At 43.1% G+C, this 27,754-nt stretch overlaps 1 protein-coding gene across 9 annotated transcripts; it reads left to right on the top strand.

The window, feature by feature from the left end:
- TSC1 (TSC complex subunit 1) lies at positions 1-27,707 on the top strand. Of its 9 annotated transcripts, none has more exons than XM_041406385.1 (23): positions 2-1,036; positions 8,228-8,290; positions 9,315-9,490; positions 10,346-10,449; positions 11,077-11,229; positions 12,845-12,989; positions 14,029-14,183; positions 14,484-14,557; positions 15,971-16,149; positions 16,595-16,704; positions 16,938-17,061; positions 17,411-17,526; positions 17,755-17,827; positions 19,127-19,225; positions 19,318-19,885; positions 20,105-20,148; positions 20,659-20,825; positions 21,780-21,962; positions 22,308-22,418; positions 22,917-23,039; positions 23,999-24,186; positions 24,293-24,454; positions 24,731-27,707. In XM_041406385.1, the coding sequence occupies exons 3-23, from the start codon at positions 9,385-9,387 to the stop codon at positions 25,209-25,211; spliced, it is 3,465 nt and encodes a 1,154-aa protein (XP_041262319.1). In that variant the 5' UTR covers positions 2-1,036; positions 8,228-8,290; positions 9,315-9,384; the 3' UTR covers positions 25,212-27,707. The 9 variants fall into 9 exon arrangements, with proteins under 9 accessions (XP_041262320.1, XP_041262319.1, XP_041262321.1 ...); XM_041406389.1 differs by lacking the exon at positions 2-1,036 and adding an exon at positions 1,075-1,178 and having other exon boundaries at positions 24,002-24,186; XM_041406390.1 differs by lacking the exon at positions 2-1,036 and adding an exon at positions 1,076-1,178 and having other exon boundaries at positions 17,414-17,526.
- Positions 27,708-27,754: the final 47 nt, after the last annotated feature.

Below are 27,754 nucleotides of genomic sequence, written 5' to 3'. Positions count from 1 at the left end.
AGGTGCAGCGGGCAGGAACTATCTCAGTCCTGCAGGGATCAGAGCTGGGAAACACAAAAACTGCTGCAGAAGTTAAAAATCAACCCATCCCTCTCGGATGGGGCTCTAATCTGCTTATTTTTTCTCCCTTGCACCTCATTTCCACCTTGTAAATTTAATGCCTGCGGTTCCTGCTGGGCTCTGGGGACAATTCCTGGAGACTCCAGAGTCAGAGCAAGCATCTCGGTGTGTCCCTGGCAGAGCTGCTCCTCCTTGGAGGAGGAAAAAGAGATCCCACCAGCCTGGGGACTGAAATGCTGAGTTTTAAACCTGTTGCACGTGGCACACCAAGCCGAAGGCTGCAGATCCTTCCCCGTGGTGATTTCCTTTCTTCTCTCCTACCCCGCATTTCACACAGGCAAAGATTGCCCTTTATCTGCAGGGATGGGGTGTTGGTGTCCTACGGTTCCTGCAATCTAGGGGGGGGAAGCAGAAAACAAAAACAGAGACAGAATCCTTGTGCACGGCTTGACTAATTCCTCAGGGATCCAAAAACGGGAGAAGGAAACGAGCTTTGCACGCTCATCAATTAAAATCAATGAGACTTGGGGCGCGTGCCCGGGGGTGCTGTCCGGGAGCCACCAGAGCCGTGTCCCGCCAGCACCGCTCCGCACTGAACGGCACTTCCGAGACGCTTTTTTTATTTCCTTTCAGCACATCCCCGCACTTTGCGGAAATCTCCAGATGAAAACCGAGAGACCGAAAAGACCCGAACCCCCTTTCCCGGCCGAGCCCGACCCCCGCCCGCCGCGTCCCCTCAGGGCCGGGCCTTGTTTACCGCCCGCGCGCGGCCCCGCCCCCCGCATCACGCGACCTCCGCCCGCCGCAGCGCTGACCCCGCCGAGATCCCTCCGCCGCGGGACTCCGCCGGGGCGCGGCGGCCTTGGGCTCGCCCCCCGCTCATCCCCCGCGGCGGGAACGTCCCGTGAGCCGGGAGCGGCGAGCGGAGCGGGGAGGGACCGGGAGAGAAGCCGGGCAGCCAGCGGAGAGCGAGGAGGTGAGGCGGGACTAGGTTGTGCGGCGGAGGGATCCGAGGGGCGAAGCGCTGTGATGGGAGGGGGAGGCAGGGCCAAGATGGCGGCGCCCTGTGGGCCGGAGGAGCCCGGAGTGGTAAACAGCTGAGGGGAGGAGAGGGCGAGGTGAGTGCGCCGGGCCGCCCCCCGCCGCCACCGCCGCGGCGACACCGGGGACGGCCGCGGGGACGGAGAGGAGGAGGCAGAGCAGAGAGATGAGCGGCGAAGCAGGGAGAAAGGGTTGGGGGAGGAGGCGGCAGGAGAAAGGGAAGGGGTCGGGGGGATGGGGAAGGCGGGGGGGTGATGTTCCCCCTGCGTCCCCTTTCCTGCCTCCTCTGTCCCCTTTCCTTCCTTCCAGACAAACTTGCTCCGGGGTGCTGCCCCTCCCCCCCACCGGGTCCCCCCACCAGCTAAAGCTCCTTTTAATTCTGTGCTTTTTATCGAAAAAGGCTCAGCACCCCCATTGCAAAGGCTGAGTAGCGATTTCCAGGTTTCCCCTGCCTTGGTTACTGGCTGAGTAGGTTCCCTTGTCCGGGGTTGGGTTTTAAATAAAGCAGTTGTTAAAGTCTGTCCCCTCGGTGAGGAAGGCTTTTCTCATTTCCTTGCTCCTGGGTAGGTAATGTGAAGTCAGGATGTTGTTTACTTCTACAATAAAACATTTTGCTTCCTGTTATCACAAAGAACTTGGAAGGCTGCAGTTCTGAAGTTTTCACCCTTTGTTTGCTATGGATGCAGCCTCTGTCATTGTTTTATCAGTTTAGGCAGAGCTTCTCTCCTTGCTCTTCGGGGTTGGGTTTTTTTTAATGAATCTCTTACAAGGCAGTGAGTGAAAGGAAGAACGTGCCTTAAAGGAATGTATGATTCAAACCCCCTGGAAATGACCCAGAAACCAGGATCAGGTTTTATGTGCAGAACTCTTTCCAGAGCTGCTGTTTCCAGAGAACCTTCCAGTGGGTGCTAATACAGGTTTTCATTCTTCATGTGGTCTGATCCTGCAGTTTCCTGACATTAACTTCTGGGGATAGTTGTTGGAAATCTGTCAGAATCGAAGCACTGCTGAAGTGATCCCATTAGGTGAAAAAAATTCCTCTTCAGTTTACGTGTATGAGCAACTAGAAAGTAAATCTTTGAAAATTTTAGAAGTTCTAATAATCAGTGCAAACCTTGGGACTCCATCTGCCTGCTGCTGTCTTTGCTGAGCAGCAATCAGGTACTCTGCTTATCAGAAACAGCTAGGCCACACTGAAGTTTAAAATAAAATCAGGGGCTTAAAATCCTTTACTCAGTGAAAACCCTTTTTGCTTTGGTTTGTTCATTTGTTCTGGTTTTTTAGCAGCCCAGTTCACCCAGGGCTGCATTTGTGGGGAGCTGCAGGGGCTTACACCATGAAATACAGTCAGAATATCTAATGTGCCATGAGATAAGCTTTAATTAAAATGATTTTATCTCTGTGTTTAATCCTGACACTTTAACTCCTTGTTACCTTTATGGTGACTAAAAAAGTGGCATTATTAATGGATTCCCATGTGAGATACACTGGCCAACTGCAGATGTTTTGGTGTTTGGACAAATATTTGTCTTCAGTAACTATTTGTAGTTTAAAATGAATGCTGGCTCTATTTGCAGCTGGACTGCTGGGATGTTGACTTGTCCTGATTCCTGAAATTCTTCCAACTGCCAGGCACCTTCTTGTCAGCCCTGACAGGAGCTGGGGGTGTGATTCAGCCTCTGTGCAAACTGAGTGGCCTGGAACACAAGCATGGTGCAAACACACACAAATACATCTTTGGAAAAGATACTTTTTCATTTATTAGGAAGAAATCCTTCCCTGTGAGGGTGGGCAGGCCCTGGCACAGGGTGCCCCTGGATCCCTGGCAGTGCCCAAGGCCAGGCTGGATGGGGCTTGGAGCAGCCTGGGACAATGGAAGGTGTCTCTGCCCATGGCAGGATGGATGAGCTTTAAGGTCCTTTCCAACCCAAACCATTCTGGGATTCTTCAATAATAAGCAAATAAAATAATCAAAGCACTTGGCAGTGGTGGAAGCAGGGGAGGGCACCAGATTTTGTGGCAAGTTGCAGACAGGTGTGTATTTTAAGAATGTTACAGCTTAGTGTCTGGTATTATATGTTCATGTAGTTTAATAAACATAATGAGGACAAGTAATGATGTTTCCTTTCTTAGCATAAGCATTTCTTTGAGTAGCACATTAAGATCCAGAGTAAAGTTCTTGCAGTGCTGAATTGCTGTCACTTTCCTGGGCATTATTCATGTTTTGTTTTTACTTTACAGTTACACATCATTTGCTGTTGTTCTGTGTAATGCTGGGTTTAATTCTTGGAGCAGTTAAAATGCCTTGATGAGTACATTAGATAGGTTGCAGTGGTTTCAAGGTTTACTGAATTGCTGCCTAACTCTGTGAATATTTTAAAAGGTTCCTCTTGGGGGCAAAAAAAAAATGCTGCAGAGATTTAGGAGTCTCAGTCCTTGTGTTAGTGCCAAGTTTAGAGCTCTCTGATCACCTCTTTGTAGTTAAAAAGATTCCATAGTTGGACTGACTTTCTGTGTGTAGTGTTAATTAAATTGTTCTAGAAAGCCAGGGCTTGTTCTTATTTATTTATTTGCTATTAATACGTGCAGTTGTGTGTGAGGAATTGCAGTAATCTTGGGGGCCCCTTTCGTGGCTGGCTGGTTAGCCTGGCTTCTGCAAGAGGGTGAAGTGGCAGCCCTTCCATGTTTGGGCTTTTTGTGACATGGATTGTTTTTAAACAATTTTCCCTCTGACAGAAATGTGATGAGTAGCAATTAGCAACAGTGTATTAGCATAGAGCCCAAAGAATCTTAAATATTGCTGAATATGGTTTTCTCTCTTTGTTTGGGCTTGCTGGGGTTTTTTTGTGATACTCCTGTTCCCATATCAGTTAAACACCTGTAACAAAGTACAAGAGAATGTGTACAATACCAAGTTATAACTATAAATAATGATCTAATTTAGTTATGGGATCTTGTATCAGATGTTAATATAACCAGGAAAATATTTACTATTAGAAGAAGCCAGACACTTTCATTCTTTAAAGATGAATAAATAAATTAAATTGATTGTGTTGCCAGTTGTAGTGATCAGTTTGAAATGAGGTTTAGAGTGTTTAGAGTTATTATTTCTGGGTGGTGAAAAAGGGAATTATCAGCTGCTTGCTTTCCTCTGCCACCAGTGGTTTTTCTCCCTGCTGGAACTTTTCATTCATTGCTTATGTCACTTGTATAATGGCAATGTTCATTTTAACTGTGAGGGAAATGTAAGATTGGGCATGGTTAGGAAGCATAAAATGGGCTTCAGTTTTTTGTGTGGTGAAAGGGAGGGGGTTAGGCTTAATCCTTTCATGACCAACATTTCAGAGATGTGAGTGAAAAGGGCTGCTGTGTTGTCAATCTGAATTTTTCTTTGAGCACAATTGCTGTAAAATCCTCCTGTCCTCGTTCGTGGCTTTTGCCAAAGCAGTACCTGGGGATGTGACCTGAGCCTACCTGCAATGGAAATCAGATGGAAAAGTGTAAATCTGGAGCTTCTGCTCCTGTGGTGTTGAAATCCCCTTTCCTCTTGGGGCAGAGGGGGCAATAACCATTTACTGACACACCCTAAATTTAACTGCTCCTTAATGAGGAGAGATAAAACGCTGCTGCTGATCCCCCTCCCCCAGGGTAGGTGCTCCTGGTGTCTGAATTTGGGTGTTGTCACAGCAAAGGCTGAGGGTGTGCTTGTGGTGTGTCCCCCTCCTCCCCACCCCTGCGAGCAGCATAACTGGCACTACCAGCTGCTTTTTCGTTTGCCTTGGGATAAAAATACACTGAACAGAAGAACATCTCTTGACAGACATACTTAGAGAAGTCATAATCTTTGGGAATACTCTGCTGTCTCTTTCTCCGTTTAGCCTTTTCCAGTTAATATTTCTACAGTCTTTCCCTTTGTCTTGAGTTTGTAGCTTAAACTGTTTTGTGTTGTTAAATTAGCTACTGAAAAAAAAATTTAGACTTGGTTCCTGGCTTGTTGGCTTCTCCTTTTCCTTCTGTAAGATGGCTCCAAAGCTGTATTGGTACTTTAATACTTTTTACTAAGTATATCTTAAAGAAGGCTCTTGAATATAAGAAATGCTGTGGGTGTGATATTTTCCAGTGAGATTAAAATGCTGCATTTTAAAAGGTATTTAAACAGACTTTTTTTCCACGCTTTACTAACCAAGTACATTGGATCTTTTGTATAAAACTAGTTTTAAAAGTTAGTTAAGAGTCAGTGACTCAAATCACATGGAAAACTTACTTTTCTAATCCTATTAGTTGCAAGAATGGCTGCAGGGATGTGGAAGTTCTTCTGATGAGGGAATGATTGCAGTATCTGGGGATGGGAGCATTAGAGAGGCTCATCTTGTAACTGTGTGTTTGAGCAGAAAGCTGTGCTGCTGGTGTGATACTGTAAAGGTGTCAGGGGTGTCCTGTTCACAGCACAAGTATCAATTCCAGATACAAAATACCCTGACAGTCAGTGGCTGTTTCACAAGGTGATGGGAGCCCCTTAACCTGGGCTGTGCTTATCTACAAGATTTGAAAATCACATCACAAATTCCTGGTGGGACTGTGATCAATCACACTGACACCACGGAGCTGAACTCCCAGGGCACGGCCTTTTCTGGCTGAAAGCCTGTTGCCTCTAAACTACTTACTCAGCTGCCTTTGCCTGAAAAAGGTGTGACATGATTTAAGGCTATTACTGGAATTTCCTGCCTTGTTCATTTGTGTTGGGCACAGATTTGGAGCATCTCGGTCTTGCTTAGAGTTTAAAATGACAAATGACTTTACCTTGAGAAAGCTGTGATTTGATTTTTTAAAGTTGTGGCCATCTGGAGTGACAACATTGACTGGTTTGGTGTAACTTCAGATAAACTTCCACCTCATGAGGTACCTGTGTGTAACATTGCCCCATTTTCAGATGTGCTTTGAAATACTTTTGTTAATATTTCGAATACTTTAGGAGTGGAGACTGCTCTACTTCAAAGAGCTCCAATGCACAATTGAAAAGTTGAAATAATGGATTATTGGATTTATTGGCACAAGGTCACTCCAGCCATCTGTTTTAGTCAGGGAGCTTGGGAAATGATCCGTTACCTGCCTGTGTGGGTTATCAGTGCTGAGCTCACCTTATCACCTCACCCTTATCTGATGGCAGGGTTTGTGAGTGCCAGCACAATGGCACAACGTTTGAAATCCTCTTACCTGCTCAACATTTAACCAGGATTTTCCCCATCTGTCTGCAGAGGTATTGTTGAGCCTGACTTCCAGAACCCATCCGAAGTGTGGTTTATGATTTCACCAGGCTGCAGGTTTTCCTTTGGCAATATCAGGATCAGTGAAACTGCTGTTGAGGTTTTTACTGGTGTGACAAAGATCTGGTCCAAAATAATAGTATTGCTCAGGGCCAATAAGAAAAAAATCACTCTTTTCACTGGTGCGGGATGGGAATCAAAGAGAGGAGAGTTGACAAGGTTTTTATGGGGTAAAAAAGCAGAGCTTTGTGTTTCTGCTGCTTTACTTCTTAAAACAGGTTTTGCTTGCAGTTGCTCTGGGGGTGTGGCCATGCATCTCTTTTGTTAACAACGCTTTAAAGAACTAATTCGTGTTGCTGAGGAAGCTGGTGAATCTGTTGCTTGGCCGTAGCTGAGACTGTGTCCTGATAGAAAGTGAGGCACAGCAAGGCCTGTTTGGAAGATGTGTTCTCAGAAATGAAGGAACACATTCCTTGGAGGGAGCTGCTTCCCCATACAGTGTTGCCAATGCAATCATTGAGTCAATTCAATATTAAAATGAGTACTAGCAATGGAAAAAGCAGTTGATTCCTCAAAATGACTAACAGAGTGGAAGGCTGATTTCTTAGGTTGCATGGATGTGTGGCTTTAAACCTTTTGAAAGGATGGTGTCGCTCTCTGAGCATTGTTTGTCTTCTAAACGCTTTGAGGAAGGAGTGGAAGCTTTGGAGTCTGCACAAAATAGGGGGAAAAAACCAACAAAAAAACCCCAAACCAAAATCCTAAACCACAACAAATACCAGTTCTGATTTTGTGAAAATCATAGAACCATTCTGCTTTCAGTAAAAAGCAACTTCCCTCACCCCAAGTCTCTATTCTGTTATTATCCAAGTCTTGCTCACACTACCAGCCAGTTTTAAGTCTGCAGGTTTAGCATTTTGCCAGCATTAGACTAGGAAGGAAATAGCATTTAAATCGAAATACTTCAGTGATCAGGCTCTGCTGGCTGCTTGGATATGACCTGGAGTTTCATTTGGACTATTCACTTATGATCATGGAAAAGTGAGGGTGAGGGGTTTTATGTTCTGCAGTGGTGATTACTGCAATGCTCCAGCCAGTTTGTTGCTGCTGAAATGCCAGTTGGGAGTGTGGTGCCATATTATCACCTTTGAATTTGCAATCAGTGCCAGGTTAAGTAAGCTGATGTCTGGTGGCACTAAGAAAAGTGACCTTGGGCAGTTCTGCAACTGCAGGGTGATATGTTGCAAATGACAAAGTTTACTGGTGGACACGTTAACTCCTGCTGTCCAATGGCTTTGTTAAACAGAAAGATTCAAGAAAGTAATATGTATATAGGTAATTACAGCATTATCATTTAAAACAGAGCGGTCTGTGGTCCTTGGCTAATGCCTAAAAAAATTCAAGAAAGTAATATGTATATAGGTAATTACAGCATTATCATTTAAAACAGAGCAGCAGTCTGTGGTCCTTGGCTAATGCTCTAAAAATGTTTTGAATAGAATTTAAAGGCTTAAATTAATTACTGCATGTTCAGAATAGAGAAGAATCCTTTCTGTGTAAGATTCTACCTGCCATAAATAAAACTTCAGCAGCTTTTGAAGGGTCACAGTACAAAACCATGGTCTTGTGAAAACCATCTAGTTTGAGGTAATTACACAGCTTAACCTGTGGACAGCTCTGGAAAGGGCAACTGCAGCACCATTTGGTGCTTTTCAGACTGAGGGCTGGCTTCTCTTGCAGGGGGTGCACAACTCTTCTGTTCTGTGTAAAAAACTTAGTGATGTTCTGAACATATACCTGGTGTGATAAGGAAGAAATGAATTGTGCCTTTTCTTAACCTCTTTCTGGTTTTTCTTTATTAGTGATCATGAAAGGTGTGTGGCTGGCAGCATTGCAGACAGAAGCTCAGCTCATCCACAGAACAGGTGCTGTAAACACAACTGCAGTAGAAAAATCATTTTGTGTGTAAACTTGGTATGTGTCAGTCTTGCCTTCCATGGGGGAAGTGAAAAATATATTCTAGCTTGGAGTGGGAGGGAAGAAGAAACCCTTGCTGATAATATGAGGTGTGATCTAAAGCCAGATTTGTTCTTTATCTGGGAAAGGTTTGGTGTAGGATTCTTCTGGATGAAATAAAAACCATTCATTTGTTGGTAGGTAGGTCAGTGTGACACCTGAACCCCTCTGGTGCTGGTACATGGGAAGAAGCCACTTTAGAAGCCTGACATGGCTTAGATTTGCTCCTAGCACTGTGCAGCTGACCAGATGTTACCTGCACCCTGTTCATTTAACACTTTATTCAGTTTCTGCACTGCAGAGTTTGTGATCACAAGTTACCCCAGTGAAGTCAAAGTGTGTTGTGCTGCTCTGGCTGCCCAGGAGCAGCAGCTGCAGCAGCCCTGCTTGAGTTTCCCAACAGCTGCAGCCTGGCCACGTTGCAAAGTCTTAAAGCCCAAATCTCTCAGAGTGCAACAATGCAGAGCCCAGGGCAGTGAATTCCTGACCTGGTCACAGGAGTGGAGAAGGATCTGGAGGTGTGTTTTTTCTCCAGATTTTAGTCTTATGCAAAGAACTGGAAAGGTGGTTTGAAGAGGAGTTGCTGTAAGAACTCAGGAATTGAGAGCTTCTAGGTAGCTTTTTGCATTTTATTCAAAACTTTAGCTTCAGTTTACTGACCAGGGGAGCAAATTTTAAAACAAAATGGTAAGAGAACACTCAGACAGTGTAGATACTGAGGTCTTCTGCAAAACAGATTAATGTCTTTGTGAAAAACATGAAGAAAACCCTCCTTGGCTTTTTGGAAATTCTTACAGCTTGTATTGCAGGTGTGGAAACCCTCACAATCCTCTCAGTGTTAAATGTGCTCTTGTGTGGAAAAGGAATAGGAGAGAGGAGAGATTTTATTTGGAAAGGGAAAAGTTCACTCATCTGCTGTCTCTTCTCTCCTAGTCTGGTAGAAAGACACCAATGAAGAACTTCCTGAAGTTTTAACCTCCACATTCATGTCAGTACGTGCATCATGGCACAGCAAGGAAATGTTGGTGAGCTCCTCTCAATGCTGGATTCTCCAATTCTGGGTGTCCTGGAAGATATAACAGCTGCATTCAAAGATAATCTCATTTGTGGTATGTGTTCTTTTGTGTAGTTTTGGGAAGGGTTTTGCTTTCACATCAATAAAGGTAGAATAATGTGGGATTTTTTTTTGCTATCAAACACTGTCTGTACAAATGGAGCTTGAAAGAAACTTGATATTTGGGTTTGAAATTGCTTTAAGGATTGAGGCTTCTCTTCAGTCCATTTTGCTTAATGGCATGGGCTCCTGGAAGGTCTGTTACATAATTGTTAAAACACTATTACAAAATGACTGGCTTTTCCTGAGGCAGAGCCTCAAGTGTGAGCTGATGAAACTTTCTTTGTCAAGTGTATCTAGAAGGAATTAGGTGTCACCCACATTATGGGCGCCAGAGGGATTTTGTTAATAAAAAAAAATTTAAAAAATCCTACTCCCAAACAAAACAACAGACTGAGACTTTGTGAAAAGTGATTGCTGCTGTTGAGGCATCACTTGTGCTGACAGAGCCTTTTCAGAGCATGAGAGCACTGCCAGTGTCCTTGTCCCTGAACTTGCTCTCCTTTATGTGCTGAAGGGAAAGAACACCAAGTCACTCCTGAACACTTCACTGGGTAAAGCTCCCTTACAGCTCAGCTACCTGTGGGGTTTTATGATTAGACAGGAATTGTTGGTTGTTAAAAAGCCTGGTTCCTTTCCCTGAGCTGAATGCAATCACTTGAATGGTTTGGAACCAGAAAATGTAGCTGAGAGGTCTCATTTTCCCAAAGGTCTCCTAAACACCAAGCTTTATGTTAGAAATTGTGTAATAGTTGCTTAAAAGTTCTGCAATGTCCTTGTAGCAAGTACTTCATTTTTAGTGTACTGAGAATGTTTTTGGGTTTTTTCCTTGCTGTCCCCAAACTGACAGACCGTGGGCCTATGCTTGTCAACAACCTGGTGGACTATTACTTGGAAACCAATTCTCAGCAGGCACTGCATATTCTGTCCACTCTGCAAGAGCCTCATGACAAGGTAAAAAAAAATAAATCTCGTTATGGCAAATTTTAGCCTGGTATTGAAGCAGCCTTTAAATAGCAACCATTAAAACTCTAGGGGTTCCACTCTGGTGTAGGATTACCTTGCTGTAGAGATGTAGTATCTCTGTAGTAAGGGTAGTTTAAGCTTTAAAAAAAACTTCAGAGGTCTCTGTTTCTTAAAGAGTTGCTTAAACTGACACAATTAAGCAAAGAACCTCTGTAAAGGAAAGGGTTTGGAGGATTAATGTTGTCTCTTTACAGTGCTCCTGCTACAGGATGTGTTAGCCTAAAACAAATTGGGTATTTTGAGAGCAAGTAAGGATTTTAAATAGATTGGAAATGGCACTACAAATTGGCTGCTGCCCAGATGATTTTTTTTTTTTATTTACTTATAAACATTTCAAAGTGCAGTGACTGCTTCTGGCCTGTATAGTTTGCATTTGTCTACCAGTAGGCTCAGAGTTATTGCAGGGTTCTGTTTCCTCTGGGATCATGTATATTTGTAAAATGCCTATGGTTTCCATATTGACAAACTGCTGAATGTAGACTGGTGAAAAAGAGTATAGAGCAGTTAAATATAAATACCTTTCTTGTTCTACCTCTCTGCAAAATCCTTTGTCAGCATCTACTGGACAAAATTAATGATTATATGGGCAAAGCTGCTACTCGTTTACCCACCCTCTCTCTGCTGGGACATGTGATAAGACGACAACCATCTTGGAAACACAAACTTTCTCAAGCACCTCTCCTGCTTTCATTACTTAAATGTCTCAAGGTAAGAGCTGTCAGGGCTGTCTAAAAACACCTGATGTAAACTTGAATACAGGTGCAAGGCATTTGATTCCTGTTTTGATGTCATTTAGCTAAGCCACAGTGCTGTTAATATCAGCTGAATACTCTGTGCTGATGCTGTTATTGCTGACAATCTTGTTTGTAAAAGCCACTCTCACTGTGAGTTAGGAATGTTTATTAAAACTTCTCCAAAATAAGTTAAAGACGAGAAGGCCCTTGGTGAAGTTGATGGGTATCTTGAATATGAACCTGATGAGAAATACAGTAACTTCCCACTGGTGTAATTTGAATTTGTGTGCCCTCTACTTGCAGTGTAGATGGGCCATGCAATGGACTATTCCCAGGTGAAATTACCTTGGAATTAGCAGACTTGCCCTTCTTAGCTACTGGCATGCTGGATTACAAGGAGGTAGCTGTTCCCTCAGGCTTTGTGGGTTTTTTCCTCATCTGCAGATTGATCAGGTGTAATACTGTGCAGCACTGTACCAGTGAATAAGGAATGAAAAGTGCTTTGAGACCTTGAATGCATTGCCAGTAATGGAATTTATTATGATAGTGAAGAATCCACATTAGTCATGAAATCACATTTAAATGCACGATGCAGTCAAGTGCCAGCACTCTTCAAAACAAAACCACCACAAATTTGTATCTGCCAAAGGAGCAGCTCCAGCTGCTGTTACTGGAACTCCTGACATGCCTGACAAGATCTGTTGCCCTTTGCAGTGTGACTGAGGGAGGAAGAAGTGTGTCAGAAAGCTGCTGGGAGTAGGGCAGAGATGTGGAAGTTCTGGGGTTGTGGACAGAGGGTAGGGATGGACAGGAAATGTGCTCTGATAGATTTTGTGGGACTGAGGGAGAGTAGAGGCTGTAGACACACAGAGGAGGATAAATCCCTAAAAACTGACAGTCCCTTCAGCCTGAGTGGCTCCTGGGGGATACCCAGTGCTGACAAAGCAGAGGAGCTACCAAAGAAAATGTGCATTAAACTGAGGAAGCAATGAAAGAGTTTGAACGTTTTCTGTGTCCTTTCCTAAAATCTGATTCTCTCCCTGTTTCATCCAGCCAAAGGTTTGTACTGCCACATCCCTTTCTTGTGGAACAAGCCAAGGTGTTCTGGTCGTTGTTTGAATTACTGCTGGGGGAAATTCCCAGCAGCCAGGTTTAGTAGAAAAGCTTTTGACCCCTGTGTTGGTAACTGGCCAGAACCCTTGAACACCCTGATGAGATCTGCAGTTTCTGAACCTCTGATTGCTGTGTGTGTTTAGCTGTGGGAAGGAAGGAAGGTGGCACATGAGATGCTTCACATACCAGTAATTGTTTTTGCTCAGCTGTGGAACTGTGGTGATGTTCCCTTTTTAACTAAGCCAAGTGTTTCTACAGAAAAGCAGCAGAGTAGGAGCAAAAATCCCAAATCTATTTTTTCTTCAAGTTGTTTATGAAAAACTCAGTAATCTTGGATTATTAAATTCTGGTAGGTTTCAGAGGGACTGTTTCAATAGAGAACTTTTTCCATGATGATGATTCAATGTTCACTTCATCCTTGGAAAAAAATTAAGTTCAACACATTTAACTAATGCAGGTTTTTTCCCTTCTTGCAGACTGACACAGATGTAGTAGTACTCACCACAGGTGTCCTAGTGCTAATAACCATGTTGCCAATGATTCCTCAGTCTGGCAAACAGTACCTTCATGATTTCTTTGGTATCTTTGGGCGTCTCTCAGCCTGGTGCTTGCAGAATCCAGGTGAGATTTCAATTTTGTTGCATGCAGTTGTGGTCTGCAGTATCCTTGTGACTCGTGTGCAGTTGATGAGCACATTCTTTTGTGAGACTCTTAGTGGTCTGAGATTATTTAAACACAGAAAATGATGTGTTAAGCCCACAAGCTGTTCTGTTCTTTGAGAGCATGGGGGAGTTCTTTGCTCAGAATTTAGAAGTCTCTTAGAATCTTCCATGTGGTGCTGCTACTGCATGAAATTTCACTGAACCAAAGTACTGCCCTGATGACAGTGAAAGGCAGACATTGATCCTAATGGAGAGAGAAGGGAAAATGCTAATGTTTCAGGCAGATTTTGAGGAATCTGATATTCCCAGATATAAATGGGGGTGGGGGGTGAGGAAAGAAGCAACATATATAAGAGTTTAATTTAATGTGCAACTATCAGTAGTGATGAAGGTTAATAAAACTGGTTTTCTCAGAGCCCTGGCTTTGCTGAATTTGTTGTAAGGGGTCTGATGTCTAACACCAGCAGTATCTGTGAGTGTGGCTCATAGCTGAATGAACAAATGCTGTGTTAAGCACATAGAACTGCTTTAGAGAGCCATTCTGCATTGCAAGTAGGATTGGAGCTTTTGGAACTGCAGAGGTGAATACTGAGATTTGCCTGTTGTGATTGCTTTTGGTGGCTAGAAGCTTTTAGTTTTTACCTTTTAAAGTGAAACAAACCTTAGTTTCCTTTTTTAATTATCCAGTCAGTCTTACTCTGGCTCACTATCTAGAGGAGTTTCAGGTGTTAACTTGAATAAAAACAAGTTGTGCTTTGAGAATGACAGCACACTGGTGGGAATTAGTGGTCCTTATCTTAATTTCTGGGTTTGCTCTGAGCTGATGACTAAGTGTTGCTTATTTTCTAAGAAGACTTCACAGTTTCATTAGGGACTATTTGTACCTCAGAAGACTTGTTCCAGTTAACATTTAAAATGTAAAAGTAATTTGTTTGCATTCTTAGAACTTTTGTTCTTTTCTCCAATGTAATGAAAAAGATTCTAACTACTTTTTCCAGGTCATGTGGCAGAGATTTATCTTGTCCATCTTCATGCCAGCGTTTATTCTCTCTTTCATCGTCTTTATGGAATGTATCCTTGCAATTTTGTCTCCTTTCTGCGCTCTCACTACAGTATGAAGGAAAACCTGGAGACCTTTGAAGAAGTAGTCAAGGTAAAATGCTGCTCATCTGTATATTATCTGAGGCAAGGAATTTATAGCTATGTATTCTAATTTAATACAATTAATTTGCCAAATCAGCTGAGGGCTGTTTGACAAAACAGTATAAAAATGAGCGATTTGACTGAGAGCTCAGTTGGGATCAACTCTTGAAGCTGTGGTGATGTGTATTAACCTTATCTGTTAAATGTAACTTCCTGAACTATTGGGATCACTAGTTTGCTCATCAGCTTTGTGTGGTTTAGTGCAACCCAGAGGTGCTGCACTGATAAAAGCCCTTCTTCTTCCTCGCAGCCAATGATGGAGCATGTGCGTATTCATCCAGAGTTAGTGACTGGATCCAAGGACCATGAACTGGACCCACGAAGGTATTATATGTTCTCTCTGCTATTAGGAAAGGCTCAAATTGAGCAGCTTTCTGTGGGGTTATTTCAGAAGGTTGCAGCAAAACCTATTCTGTCAGCATTAGTTTGTGTGGGGGTGTTTTGCCACCCAGATTTGTAGGTGCACCAGGTAAACATGTAGACTTTCCTCATCCCAGCTTTCATCTGGATGAATAAGCAAAAACTATTGTGAAAGGTCATTAACAACATTTGGGTTCTAAATTCATTTTGTGTCTGGGATGGCATCTGTCTTCCGCTTTACTTTATCTTATTTTTATGACTTAATGATCAAACATCCTCATAAAGATTTAAAACAGTTTTCCTATGAGTAAAGTGAAACTGCCAGAGATGCTTCAATGGCTGAAGGTTTGGGTCATATTCCTTGGGTTTCTTGAAGTATTTGATGGGATTTAAGTGCTTAAAATGGCTTCAGTGTGTCTTGTTTTGGTACCTAGATATTGGTTCATTTAACAGATCAGTTCTTTTAACAGGTATGTGTTAACATTATCAGCTGTATTAGTTTTCTTTAGCAATAGGCTCATTTGCCTGCAGCAGCACCACTTGCTGCTTTTCTCTTGTCTCCACAGGCCCAGCCACTGAAGAGGAGAATTTGACTCTTGTTGCTGCACAGTAGTGCTCTTGCCCTGCTTTTCAGAGCCACTAGGAAATCACTCCTAACTGGGAACCCATTGAATGTCACAATTTTGCAGGGGGGAGGGTGGCACCACTCAGGAGCACAATTGGCACAAACCTTCCAGTGGAAGCCTTCTCTTTTGGTATCTTGGACAGAGAGTATTTTACTTTCCAAAGCAACCCAGCCTTTCATAGACAGCCTTCTGGGCTTTCTCTTCTTTACAGTGAACTTCCATCCCCTGAAATATTGGGCAGATCTAATCTGGCTGTTTAATTGAGTGAGAACTAGTTCTCAGGATGAAGGAGGTAGTAATAGTAAAAACCATTCCCCAAACTTGGGAGGAAAACCACAGATCTGAAACTGGCATTTCAGACAGTGTTTGCTTAAATAATACAGATTCCCTCACTGCTGGCATGTCTAAATTTTGACTACCAACATCTGAGTGTAGTTGAGCTGATTTCTACAGCTGCTGAAGCTCAGGATCAACCAAGTCTTCGTATGCTGTTCCTCCTTTCCAGAGTGCTCCATGGCAGACCTTTATGGATCTCTGTGTCAAAGCTGTTTGTCTCCTCTTTGAGACCCCCTCTCACAAGTCATCTGGTTGCAATTTCTGTCTGGTGCCTTGTTCCAGTTTGGCTGGGAGCATGCAAAGCTGCCTGGAACAAATGAGCCATCCTACAAGCCAATTCCTCCTATCTCCAGGAACTCTTGTTTTTAACAATAATTGACTAACTTACTCTTTTGGATCCAAAAACTGTCTGCAGGTGGAAAAGGCTAGAAACTCATGATGTTGTGATAGAATGTGCCAAAATCTCCCTGGACCCTGCAGAAGCCTCCTATGAAGATGGTTATTACTCTGTGTCTCGGAAACTCTGCACAAGCTCAAAACATCATCAAACTGACCCCAGTGCCAGCTCTTACATTGACACACAGAGCAGCTATGGTAAGACCTGCCTGATGGCTAATCAATACCCAATTGCTGGAGAAGAGCTGGCCATAGAGCAAAAAAAACCCCATCTCACTAATTTATCCCACTTAAAGTCTGATTCTAGGCACCAGAAAATAAACTATCATTAAAAAAATAAATACATAGATATATTTTCTATATGCAGACATACAGCGTGTTCTCAACATTGTCTCTTCATCCCCTGTCCTCCCTACCTCAAAACAACAACAAACAAAAAAAAAAAAAGAAAGCTGTAGTATAATGTATTCAACAGATATTTTCTTGAGCTGGAAGAAAAGTCTCTACCTACAATTGTGTATATTGAATGGATTTGAAATGCCTTGATTAAAAGCCTTTAAGTCCTAGCCAGAAGAATCATGGATTTGTATTTGATGGGTTGAATGCTTTGGAATTTTGATTTTCTCTTTCATTTAACTTTCAGGGACTTCTACCCCATATTCCACTCCTCGGCTAACACTATCACAAATGCCAGGGCAGCTACCTCAGATTCTGAGCCCACAGTCCATGAGGCTGTCAACTGAGCCACAGCAGGTAAAGCAGAAGATGAAGCCCAGCAAGTTTTCATTCTTTGCACTTTCATAGTTTCTTGTGCCAGTCTTAAAAATCCATGGTTTTGAGCTGTGCTGTGAATTCGTCAGAAGTTGGTGTTCGTTTCACATTTAATTGAATTTCCTGAGTTTAACTGATTTCCTGTGTGAAGACCTGGATGCAGGTGCTTCACATGTTCCTTTCCTGAGCTCTGCTGTGTTTCACTCTGTGCACAGGTCACCATCTGGAGCCCTTCTGCAGTGTGTGGTATGACCACGCCACCGACGTCCCCCGGCATTGTCCCGTCAGAGTCATCCCAGTCTGCATCACAACCCTACAGCAAAGCTTTTGGCACATCTGGTACGTGCTGCATTTTGGAATTAGGCCTTCAAGGTTTGTTTTACTGGAAATTCTGGCTGTAAATTTTACTGGCAGCTTTTAAGTGGGAATGCCACATCGTGCCAGTTGATAGGCATGAGTGATTACTCCTACAAACTGAGTACCTCACCTAGAGCAGTGATGATGCAAACTGAGAGGAAATTTGTGAATTCAGTGCCAAAATCTGAAACAACTTCTGTGTTGATGAACAGTTGAAAGAGATTTAAGAAGTGAATGCTATGAGGTGTTTAAATGTACAATTCTTCACATACAATGTTCAGCTGAAAGGAGGAAGGGGGAGCCTGCTGAGAGAACTTGTGCTCCTTTTCAGCAGGGGGGAAAGGAACACCTTTGGGAACACCAGCCACATCTCCTCCTCCACCCTGCACTTCAGATGACTTTGTGCATGTTTCACTCCCTTCAGCTGCTGCCACACCTCCTAAAAAGGTATTACAAAATTCTTCTGCTGAACTAATCTGGTTTTTTTTCATTGACTTTTCTTAATGCAGTGACCTTAACTGAGAAAGAAAAATCAGAGTAGGTGGTTTATTAAAAAATTTTGCATTTCACTGCAAAAACTCTTCTAAATGTAGACAACTATTGCCACTTCCAGCTGCACAGTTGCCAGTGAAATCTAAGGCAATTAATGAGTTCTGGGTTTATTTTGTTTTCCAGGAGGACAAACCAGATTCTGGGAGGCCTTTACTGCACCGACAGCAAAATGTCATAAACAGCGATAAATCATTGGGTAAACTCCATTTTCCTCTCCCCATTACTACACAACCTATTGTAAACAACTCCAGTTTTTATTGACATTTATTCCAATTCCCAAGCACTTTTCCACAGGTTCTTTTTTCCCCTGAGTTCTTTGTAGTTCCAGGATTCTGCCTTAAACTTTGATTCAACTTAAAACCTTCTTGTAACACTTCTGATTTCAGTTTAACCACTCATGTTCAGAAATGGCTTGAGATTTTTTTACCTTGCTCTCCTGCATATTTAAAAATGCAAATATAAACTGAAGGCTGAAAAGGGATATTTATTTTTATAAGAGCTGATTTTTTGAGGATTATTATTAGAAGCAGCAAGTTGTATATTAAATTTTGCTTCAGCAAGTTATCTGTCACATGTCTGGATCAAACTGGAAGGCTGCACATAAGGATAGATATGATATGATGTTCCCTCTTCAAGGCCTCTGGAAAAACTTTGTTTTCTATCTACAATTATATTGCTGTACTTGAACCTATTTTAAAGCCCCATGAAATACTGAAATCAATAGGTTGAGTAACTCAACTTTTAAGAGGTAAATGTAAATTCCATTTTCCATTCTCTGTCATCTACCTCTGTTGACAACTGTAGAAAGGGATTTTGGAACTGTATTTCTGTGCTGTGAATCTTAACCATCTTCAAAGTGGAAATGATGGTGAAATCTAAAGCTGGTTTTCTGTGGTGTAGTTGTGTAGTACCACTGGAATCTGAATATTTTGAATTCCAAGTTATGAGCAGGCCAAGTTTTTCACCAAGTTCCTGATCTGTGACTGAGCTGAGCATGAGATTTCTATCCTGCAGTATGCATCCCACAGCTGCTGTCTCAGTTTTGATCAGTAGCCATATACTGGCAAGTTTGTATTACATCAGATTGTTAAACTTCCTTTTTTCAGGCAGATGCTGTGTCCTTGTGGAGCCAGCTCAGAAACTAAAGGGGAGGTTAATGCTAATGTGGAAGTAGAGCAGTGACAATGCACAGGAGGCACCTTATTTTATTTATTTAATGGGTTAAATTGCAAACAGCACATCCTTCCTCCCACAGGTTGTGCAATAGCAAATGTTAAGTTTACAAAATTACGATTTGGGATCAGGTCTGACCTGTGACTGATCTCTGAGCTGTTTTCTACGTCGAGTGGAACAGTCAGATACCTTCCTCCTCTGAGGAAGCATCTGAAGGAGGGACAAGCTTTTATTCTGAGAACCTTACAGCAGTAAGACTTGTGTCTTGTGGAAAAACAGCACCTGTACAATTAACTTTTTGTTTTCTTTTTTTTTTTTTCAGACATACCCAGTAGTAAAAGTTCAGTAACCTTAAGTGATCTTCCAGAGTTTTTAGGTGGGTTGTCGTTTGAAGATAGCGCTGAGAAGGACAGAGAGGAAGGTAATGTCTGCCCTCCTTACCTACATCTTAGCTAAGGAAATGTTTGTCCTGTTGAAATAGCAGATGCATCATGGTGCTCCCCCTCTCCTCAGATGCAATATCTAAAGAGATCTCCGAGATCACGACCGATGCTGAACACATGGTGCCTAGAGGAGGATTTGACTCCCCGTTTTACCGCACAAACGAAAGTCTGTCAGGCTCTCAGAAGAAGACCCACTCAGCAGCCTCCAGTGTTCAGGGACACAGTCAGACCTCTGAGCCTTTAACATCTCTGGACAAGCCTGGGCCTGAGGGTGCACGGGAAACACCCAAACAAACGTTTACTCCCATAGACAAGCCCTGTGCAGGCCCTGGGGAAAGCCCTGCTGGGAACAGGGAAGGAACCTCTGGGGAGCCGAGTATTCTCACTCCCAGCCCTTGTAAAGTACCAGCACAAAGGAGAGTGGTGTTTGGGAGTGGGCAGCCTCCCCTCTATGAGCACCTCTTTGAGGTTGCATTACCAAAGACTGCCTACCTCTTTGTTGGCAAGAAGACTGAGGAGCTGCTAAAGAAAGCCAAGGGAGCCCAGGATGAAGACTGTATGTCCTCAACTTCTCCCGTGGAAGTGCTGGACAGGCTGATTCAGCAAGGAGCAGATGCACACACTAAGGAGCTGAACAAGTAGGTGACTGAAAATCTTACTTTGCAGACTTTATTGTTACTCTTTTTTTGTGCTGGCTTAATTTTAAGTTGTGCCAAAAAGCAGCTGCACATTTCCTCCCTAATCTTTTATACCAACTGACCTTAATTGTACTTTTACCAGGCTATAAGCTCTTTTGAGGTGAACATTCCATTTTTTTACTTAAACTTGCCTGTTAATGCTGCATTTTCTTTTTTCAGATTGTCTCTGCCAAGCAAATCTGCTGACTGGACCCACTTTGGAGGTGAGGAAATTTCTCATGTTTTGGCAATCTGTTCCTCTATTATTAGATTTGCTTAAACAATGACCTGCATACTTCTTGCTTGTGGGTTTTTAACTAATGCTGCAGAAAAATGATGCCCTCCATTAAGTCATGGTTTATCTTCTTAGCAAATAGTGTTCCAGAGAGATGAGCTGCTTTTTTCATCTTTGAAAAGTGCAAAATTCTCGACACTTCTGCTTTTGACCATTTCAGCCTTGCTAAGCTTCAGTGTGCTGCTGGTCATCTGACAGATCCTTGCATCTTCTCACTGCTCATTCAATCTAAAACTGATGGTTTTTCTTGCTTATTCATGTGTCTGTGTGCTCTGAGGCTTCTGTGGTGATGGTGGCTTGGCTTTTTTTCCTTAATCAAAGGAGCAATCCATTTGAGTCATATATCCATTGCTTTGGGAAAAATATTTATGATTTTTGTGTTGGAGATCAAATAAAGCAGAGAGTGCAGCTCAGTAACCTCTTCTGTGTCCCACTGCAGGTTCTCCCCCCTCGGATGAGATTCACACCCTGAGGAACCAGCTGCTTCTGCTGCACAACCAGCTGCTGTACGAGCGCTTCAAGAGGCAGCAGCACGCGCTGCGCAACCGCCGGCTCCTGCGCAAAGTCATCAAAGCCACGGCCCTGGAGGAGCACAATGCTGCCATGGTGAGCAGGGAGGCTGACTGAGACACACTGGTGCTGCTAAAAGTGTTACTTGGCCTGGCTGGTGTCTGTTGGTACCACTCAATTAACAAAGAAGCCTCGTTTGTTGCTTTATTGAAGTCGGTGTTTGTGGAGTGACTCGTGCATGAGTTCTGTGTGCTGTCGTTATTAATGTCAGTCATTTGGAGTTGACTGCAGGCATCTGAATCCTTCCTGCATGACCCCTGCCAGCACTTGCCTTTGGGTAATGGTAAAAGCTTCCCTGTTAGTGGAGTGGCTGTTCAATGCCTGGCTAAACACCTTAATGCATATTTGATAAAGTATTGTCCTTTTGCTCCTCAAATGAGGACTAATAGCTTTGGAAACTCAAGCTCAATGTTGTTTTCCAGAGGTGTTCACTGTGATAGAATTTGAAGATATAAGTACACTGAAGGATGTCTCAGTACAGATTTAGGTCAGATTTAGGTGTTTCATAATATTAGAATTTGAAGATATAAGTACACTGAAGGATGTCTCAGTACAGATTTAGGTGTGTTTCATAATACATTTTCATGTTATAGCTAATTCCATCAACAGTTTCACCTTCTGATAATTAACTACAAGAGCCAGAAATAAACTTCCTAGTAGATTTTGGAAGATGAACTGTTGCTTCAGCAGTGAGGCTCAAGTCCCTGTTGAAAGCATGAGAGGCAGTGGAAAAATAGGTTATTGCTCATTCATGCTTTGAATGTGGCTGTGAGTTTTCAGCCTGTCCACCCTTATCACCATGTCATCTCCTTTTCAGCCAAAACCAAGCCAAGCCCCAACAGCCTTAAGAACATGCTCTGTATAAAATGTTGTTTGCATGGAAAAGTGTTTTCCTGCATGCTGGTAATGACAGCTTTGCTTGGCTGAGCATAGATGTCCTAGCTGCTAAGCAGGTGTCTTGTCTGATGAATCATGTGGGATTCTTAACAGAAAGATCAGCTGAAACTGCAGGAAAAGGAGATCCAGGCCTTGAAACTCAGTCTGCAGAAAGAACAGGCAAGGTACCACCAGTTTCAGGAGGAACATGATAATATTGTGGCTCAGCTTCACAGCCAGATCCGACAGCTGCAGCACGACCGGGAGGAATTCTACAACCAGAGCCAGGAATTGCAGGTATGAAGCAACAACAAATTTGTTGTCTGCTTAATGGTTTTAAAAATAACTTTCTTCATAACAAGGCATGAAATACCTGAGAGAAAACTGCACATTTTTATTAGAGAGATTGTCTTGATTCAGAATAAGACAGTGCGTAATTGAAAGTGCCTAACTTAATATCATCCTTTTATAGTCCTGTTTTGTCCTGTCTTCAGCTTGGAAATAGGAAAAGGCAGGTTCTTAGCTGGTTTGGAGGGGTCAGTATAACTTGATTTCCAGTGCTGGGGGTTTGCAGCCTCCTGTGCCTTTGCTGTCCTAGTGATGTTTCAGAGCCCTGAGTAATTTTTTTTGTCACTTGAACAGACCAAGCTGGAAGACTGCAGGAACATGATAGCAGATCTGAGGTTAGAGTTGAAGAAGGCAAACAACAAGGTGTGTCACACTGAATTGCTGCTTAGCCAAGTTTCTCAAAAGGTAAGAAAAGTCAGTGTTCCCAGGGTCCCTTTGTGTCTTTCTGATTATTTTTATCTGATAGTTTTCACCAGGTGCCTTTTCTTTCTTGATCTGAAAGAAGCCTGTGCTGAGCTCCATAGAGTTTGATACTAACTGCACAAAAACAACACAGAAAAATGTATTTTGGTGAAGAAATTCTAAACTCAGCTAAAGAGCTTCTGAAACTTCTTATTTTGGCTTTTTCCACAGCAGGGATTTGCAGGTTGAGCATTATGAATTTGTATTAAAACTCTGCTAAATCTTGGCAACTGAGAGATATTGTTTATATCATAAGTTGAATGGAAATGGAAAGTTCTTTATGAAAACAATTTATTTAACACTTAACTGCCTATGAAGCATTGGATTTTAGCCTTTGTTTCCCTTCTTCATAAAAATACCCTGTGAACACAGTGCCTGTCTGCTATGACTCTGCTGAACTGTTCATCCCAGTGTTGGATTCTGTTCCATTTCCCTTCCCAGCTTTCCAACAGTGAATCAGTGCAACAGCAGATGGAGTTCTTGAACAGGCAGCTGCTGGTTCTTGGGGAGGTCAATGAGCTGTACCTGGAGCAGCTGCAGCACAAGCACACAGACACTACAAAGGTACCAGTGCAGAGGACTTTTGGGGAGACTTCCCTTGAGGTCATCATCCAGCAGTTCCCAGCCCTGAGTTCAGAAGGAAAGGCTTTGTAACTGAACAGACTCTTTGTTCTGAAATTGATTTTCAGGGATTTGATTGTATGTTTGATCTTCTCTTCAGATGTTTTGTGCCCTGTGGGTTTGAGGAATATCTTCAATGCCCCTTCTGAAAGTTAAGAAAGGGTTGTTGGGGTACACCTGGGGTCTGTTTTAGCCAACTGATGTAAATTCTTAACAATTTCTTATCCAAAAGCCAAGACTTTAGTGTGCTCAAATGTAACTGACAGCAGATTGTTGGTAAAATAATGCAGGGTAGTAGTGCCAGAATTTGTGGAAAGATCTTAACAAGGATTTTACGGGTTTTTTTGAGGTGTTACTTCAAAATGAGCATCTCAGCCTTCCCACTCAGTCATTTTCCTATTAAAAGTTAACAGTAACTTCACTGAGACTTCTGTGGTTCATATGGTTTTACTTCCTGACTTCAAAGAAACCTTTTTCTAATTAGAAGCAAGTGAATTACACAACAATATAACTGTGTTCCTGCGTGAGAGCACGTAATTAAAGAAGGTGAATAATACACTGAAAAGGAGTCTTCTACTGGTATTTAATGAAGGTCGTGTTGGAAAATGGATTTAAAATAGAGTTTGTCTACTCTAATCCAGTGCAGAACTGGCAAGAGTGCTTTGATGAAAAGAGGTTTTCATAAGGAACATTAATGTGCTAATAAATTCCAGTGATGTGTAATTATTTTAATAGTGTACATCCTCAGCAGGGCTGGTTTTCTATATCTGTTTTTAGAAATGCTGCTTTTATTCTGGCTTGCTTTAAAATGTGCCTATTTATAACATCAGAAACATGTCTAAACACCAATAAAAATAACAGAGGATCAAATTAGACTTTACCATTGTGTTGTTTGCTTCGAGGAGGTTGAAATGTTGCACGCTGCTTTTCGGAAAGAACTGGAGAAAGCAAAGTTGTGTGTTCAGCAGCAAAGCCAAAGGCTCGATGCTTCCCAGAAAAGGATAGCTGAACTGGAATCTCAGCTTGCAAAGAAGGACCACCTCTTCCTGGAGCAAAAGAAATACCTGGAAGATGTTAAAATCCAAGCAAGGTAGGGGTTTCTTATGTAACATTTTAGCTGTGCTTTGGCAGATGCCCTGTCACAGCTGAGGCAGAATCTGGAGATTTTGGACACTCTGGTTTCTCTCTTTGCTCAGGGGTCAGCTGCAGGCAGTAGAAAGCAGGTACAAGGCTCAGAAAAAAATCACCCAGGCATTTGAGCTGGAGATCTTGGATCTGTTTGGGCGGCTGGAGAAGAGCAGTCTACTGAAAAAACTTGAAGATGATAAAACAGAAGCAGCTGAAGCAGCAGAAGAAAGGTGAGGGTGGTGGTGTGAAATCTGCAGGACCCATGGGGGATTATTGTCAGTTTTGGACTTAAAAACAGTGGATGTGCAAAGCTGAGTGTGTGACACATCTGGTTACCCCCCGTCTCTCCTGCTTTACCCCTGAAGTGTGAAAGGAAACCTGTTGAAGTACATACCCAGAGGCAGAAAGGGACAGTAATCAAAGTAATCTGCCCCGACCAGCATTTCCCTCTCCACTGTTTAATTACTGTTAATTTTCTTAACGCTGTGTCCTCTCTCTTCCCCAAGCAGGCTGGATTGTGGTAATGAAGATACAGCAGGACACAGTGAAGAAACACTTGGTAGAAATGGAGAGACCAAACCTCCCAGCACCCGAGGCAGCAGTAGCAGTAAGGGGGGCAGCAGCAGCGAGCTCTCCACCCCAGAAAAACCCCAGAACCAGAGGCTGAGCAGTCGCTGGGACACGTCTGTGTTGCTGGAGCCCTCCACTACTGTCCCACTGACTGTAGGTTCACTCCCCAGCTCCAAGAGCTTCCTTGGAATGAAGGCACGAGAGTTATTTCGCAACAAGAGTGAAAGCCAGTGTGATGAGGAGGGGGTCAGCATCAACAGGCTGTCTGATGCCCTAAAGACTGAACTATGTAAAGATCCAAGCATGGAGTCAAAGGCCCCTCCAAGCCCCGAGAACCTCTCGCCTAAGCTCCAGGAAAGCAGTGTTGGACAGCTTCATATCATGGACTACAATGAAACTCATCATGACCACAGTTAAAGAGGAAGATAGTCAATCAGTGTTATTTTCATATTCTTGGCATAGAACAGGAGGCGTGAGTGCAAGTTTAACTAAAAGCTTTTATGTTTCTTTGGTCTGAGCAGTGGCTCATGCAGCGGAGCAGGATCGATGGCCAGGAACGGAAGGAGGCTGCTGAATGAATGCAAAGTGGATTTTTGGGTCTGGAATTGAAAATGCCCAGCCTAACTCTTGCTTCTTTCTCAAATTCAATCCTTAGCAGCGTGTACTAATTTGAAGGGACAACTGTTAGCATTTGCAAGTATTTTTTTCCCTTTCTCCCTGTCCCCAGTTGAGTGGCTGCGTTTATGAACTTGAGTGCAATATGAGGCCAAATTAACATTTGTGAGTTTACTCTGAATGCTTTGTATTTCTTTGCAAGCTTCCCATTTAGAGCAGTTGGTTGTGCTGCCTGTCCAGGTGACTTTGGTTCCTTTCATCCTGGAAAGAAGCAGCACTAAGATTTTCCAGTGCATTCTCTATTTTTGCCTGTCCACTCTCCCACATCCCTCAGAGCCCAGCCTTCATTAAGTTGGAGTCTGATTGAATACCCAAATGTTTAAAGAACATTGTACCTCTGCAAAATGATTCATTCACCCTAATTCACGATCATTGTTTATATTGTCCTTAACATTTCCTGGGAAGTTACATTTGAACAGACAAAAAGGAACTGGAGCTTGTAATGCAGAAGAGACCATAAATGCTGAAGACTTGTTAAAACACCAGCTTCAGATCTTCATGGTGTTTGAAGTGTTTGCCTGATTGACCTCACACTGGTTTGTATGGGAAAGCAGTTGGGGTGGGAGAAGAGGGAAGAGGAAGCTTTACTCAAGCAGGGAGAGGATGCAGAACATGGAGGTAGATTATGAAGATCTGCAGAGGGGGATTTGCTTCTCTAATCAGGGAAATGTGCTGCCTCACCCTTCTTCATTTGTTCCTTGTTTGAACAAGACCACCATGTTTTGAGTCTAAGAAATTGGCTTCATTCTTCCTGGCAATACCTTTTCAGGCTTGCCTTGGAGAGTATGGTTTCCTTTGAGTGCCCTCCTACTCAGATTGCAGCACATTTTTGAGTTCAGCAGTGTCAATTTGGCTCTAGGTCTCTCCCCTTCACCCTCATCCTACTTCCTTAGATGACAAGGCTGAGGAGGAATCCTGCTCACACTGAAATCAGAATCCTGGCGTGAAGCTTTTTGGTGTTAATTATGTTTTAAGTCAATTATGAGCCTTCTGTGAAGGAGGATTGTGGGATCAGGGCTTGTCAGTGGTCAGACTCAATCTCCTTCATGACAGAACAGGGCCTGCTGTTAGGAAGGCAGTGCTTGTTTTAAATGTCCCCCTGGCTGGGTCCAGCTGTACTCAGATGGTTCAGGCTTCACAGTTCCCCTGCATCACTCGTGGCCTCTTCTCCTAAACATTCTGTGGGTGGCAGCTGCTGTTTAAGAACCACCTCACACAGAAATCAAGTCCAAGCACACTTGCATTTGTAGTCCAAATCCCTTCTTAGCCCGGGAGGCAACGAGGCTGTGAGAGCTGCTCAGCTCACTGCTGCCAGGACTCGTGCTCCCATTCCCGCCTCCTCCGTAACTCCAAGGTCTGAATACATTTCTGCCTGTCTTAAATTATTCTCCTTGTCCTTTCAGTTGGTCAGTCTGAACTCTGAGAGTAGAGGTGAACTTCAGTGGTTGTGTCAAAGCTGACTGCATGGAGTAGAGAGTAGAGAGTTGGTTGTAAGTGGCAGCCTGGTTTTGTCTTTAGGCTTTCTCAGACGTAGTGGTAGCAAACGTGGTAGCGCGTGTTTAAGATTTGGAGCTTTCCTGCCCCTCTCCCACTGGATCCCAGCCTGGGGAGTGAACGGTTTGCACACAAAGGGCCTGATGGGCCAGCTCAGCTGGGAATGTTGGAGGAGCTCCTGCCCATCCTGCTCTGCCCAGCCTGGGTCTGGCGTTCCCAGGAGAGGCAGGTTTTGTGTCAGTCACAAAAATGCCCTGGCAGCAAGGCAAGCTCTTTGGTAAGGTGGCTTTTTTTCTTCTTTTAAACAGGATTTTAGCACCAGGATAGTAATGGAAACCACTTTAGGTTTGTTTATGGACCACAAAGATTATGGAGGAACAAATTTTGCAGTTTTCTTTCCTAAGTCTAAAAATCATGGATCTGCTGTATGTAGTTAACTTGCAGTTTGTTTGAAGGGGTCCCATCAGTGAAGTGGAAACAGATTTTTTTAACTGACTGCTTTTAGTTAAATCTAAAATTGCTGTCTTTGTCAAGTTAATCTGTTCCCTGCCTCGCTCTTTGTAAGCATGTTAAACAATCCACATTAAATGCCATAAATATGAAATACGAGGAAATGGTACAATCGTAAGCTAAAGAGAACTTAAACCAAAAGGAGGTTTTGCTGTCCTTATTAGAATGTTCTAAAATGTCAAGGCAGTTGCTTGTGTTTAACTGTGAACAAATAAAATGTATTGTTTTGCACTACTCTGTGTTAAATTCCCTGCCAGACCTTCTTGGAACTAAACACATGG

Source organism: Onychostruthus taczanowskii, unplaced genomic scaffold, assembly GCF_017590055.1.
Source record: "Onychostruthus taczanowskii isolate IOZ18803 unplaced genomic scaffold, ASM1759005v1 scaffold25, whole genome shotgun sequence".
In the NCBI taxonomy this organism is placed as follows: domain Eukaryota; kingdom Metazoa; phylum Chordata; class Aves; order Passeriformes; family Passeridae; genus Onychostruthus; species Onychostruthus taczanowskii.
The sequence above is the reverse complement of the archived record's forward strand: the minus strand, read 5'-3'. Positions and strand labels throughout refer to the sequence as shown.

What these genes read in the sequence shown, in the direction of transcription:
- TSC1 (XM_041406386.1), top strand. Translation starts at nt 9,385, where the DNA reads ATGGCACAGCAAGGAAATGTTGGTGAGCTCCTCTCAATGCTGGATTCT. An exon ending in AGGAGCACAATGCTGCCATG is followed by an intron (nt 20,826 to 21,779) that starts GTGAGCAGGGAG and finishes GATTCTTAACAG; the next exon opens with AAAGATCAGCTGAAACTGCA. An exon ending in TTAGCCAAGTTTCTCAAAAG is followed by an intron (nt 22,419 to 22,916) that starts GTAAGAAAAGTC and finishes TTCCCTTCCCAG; the next exon opens with CTTTCCAACAGTGAATCAGT.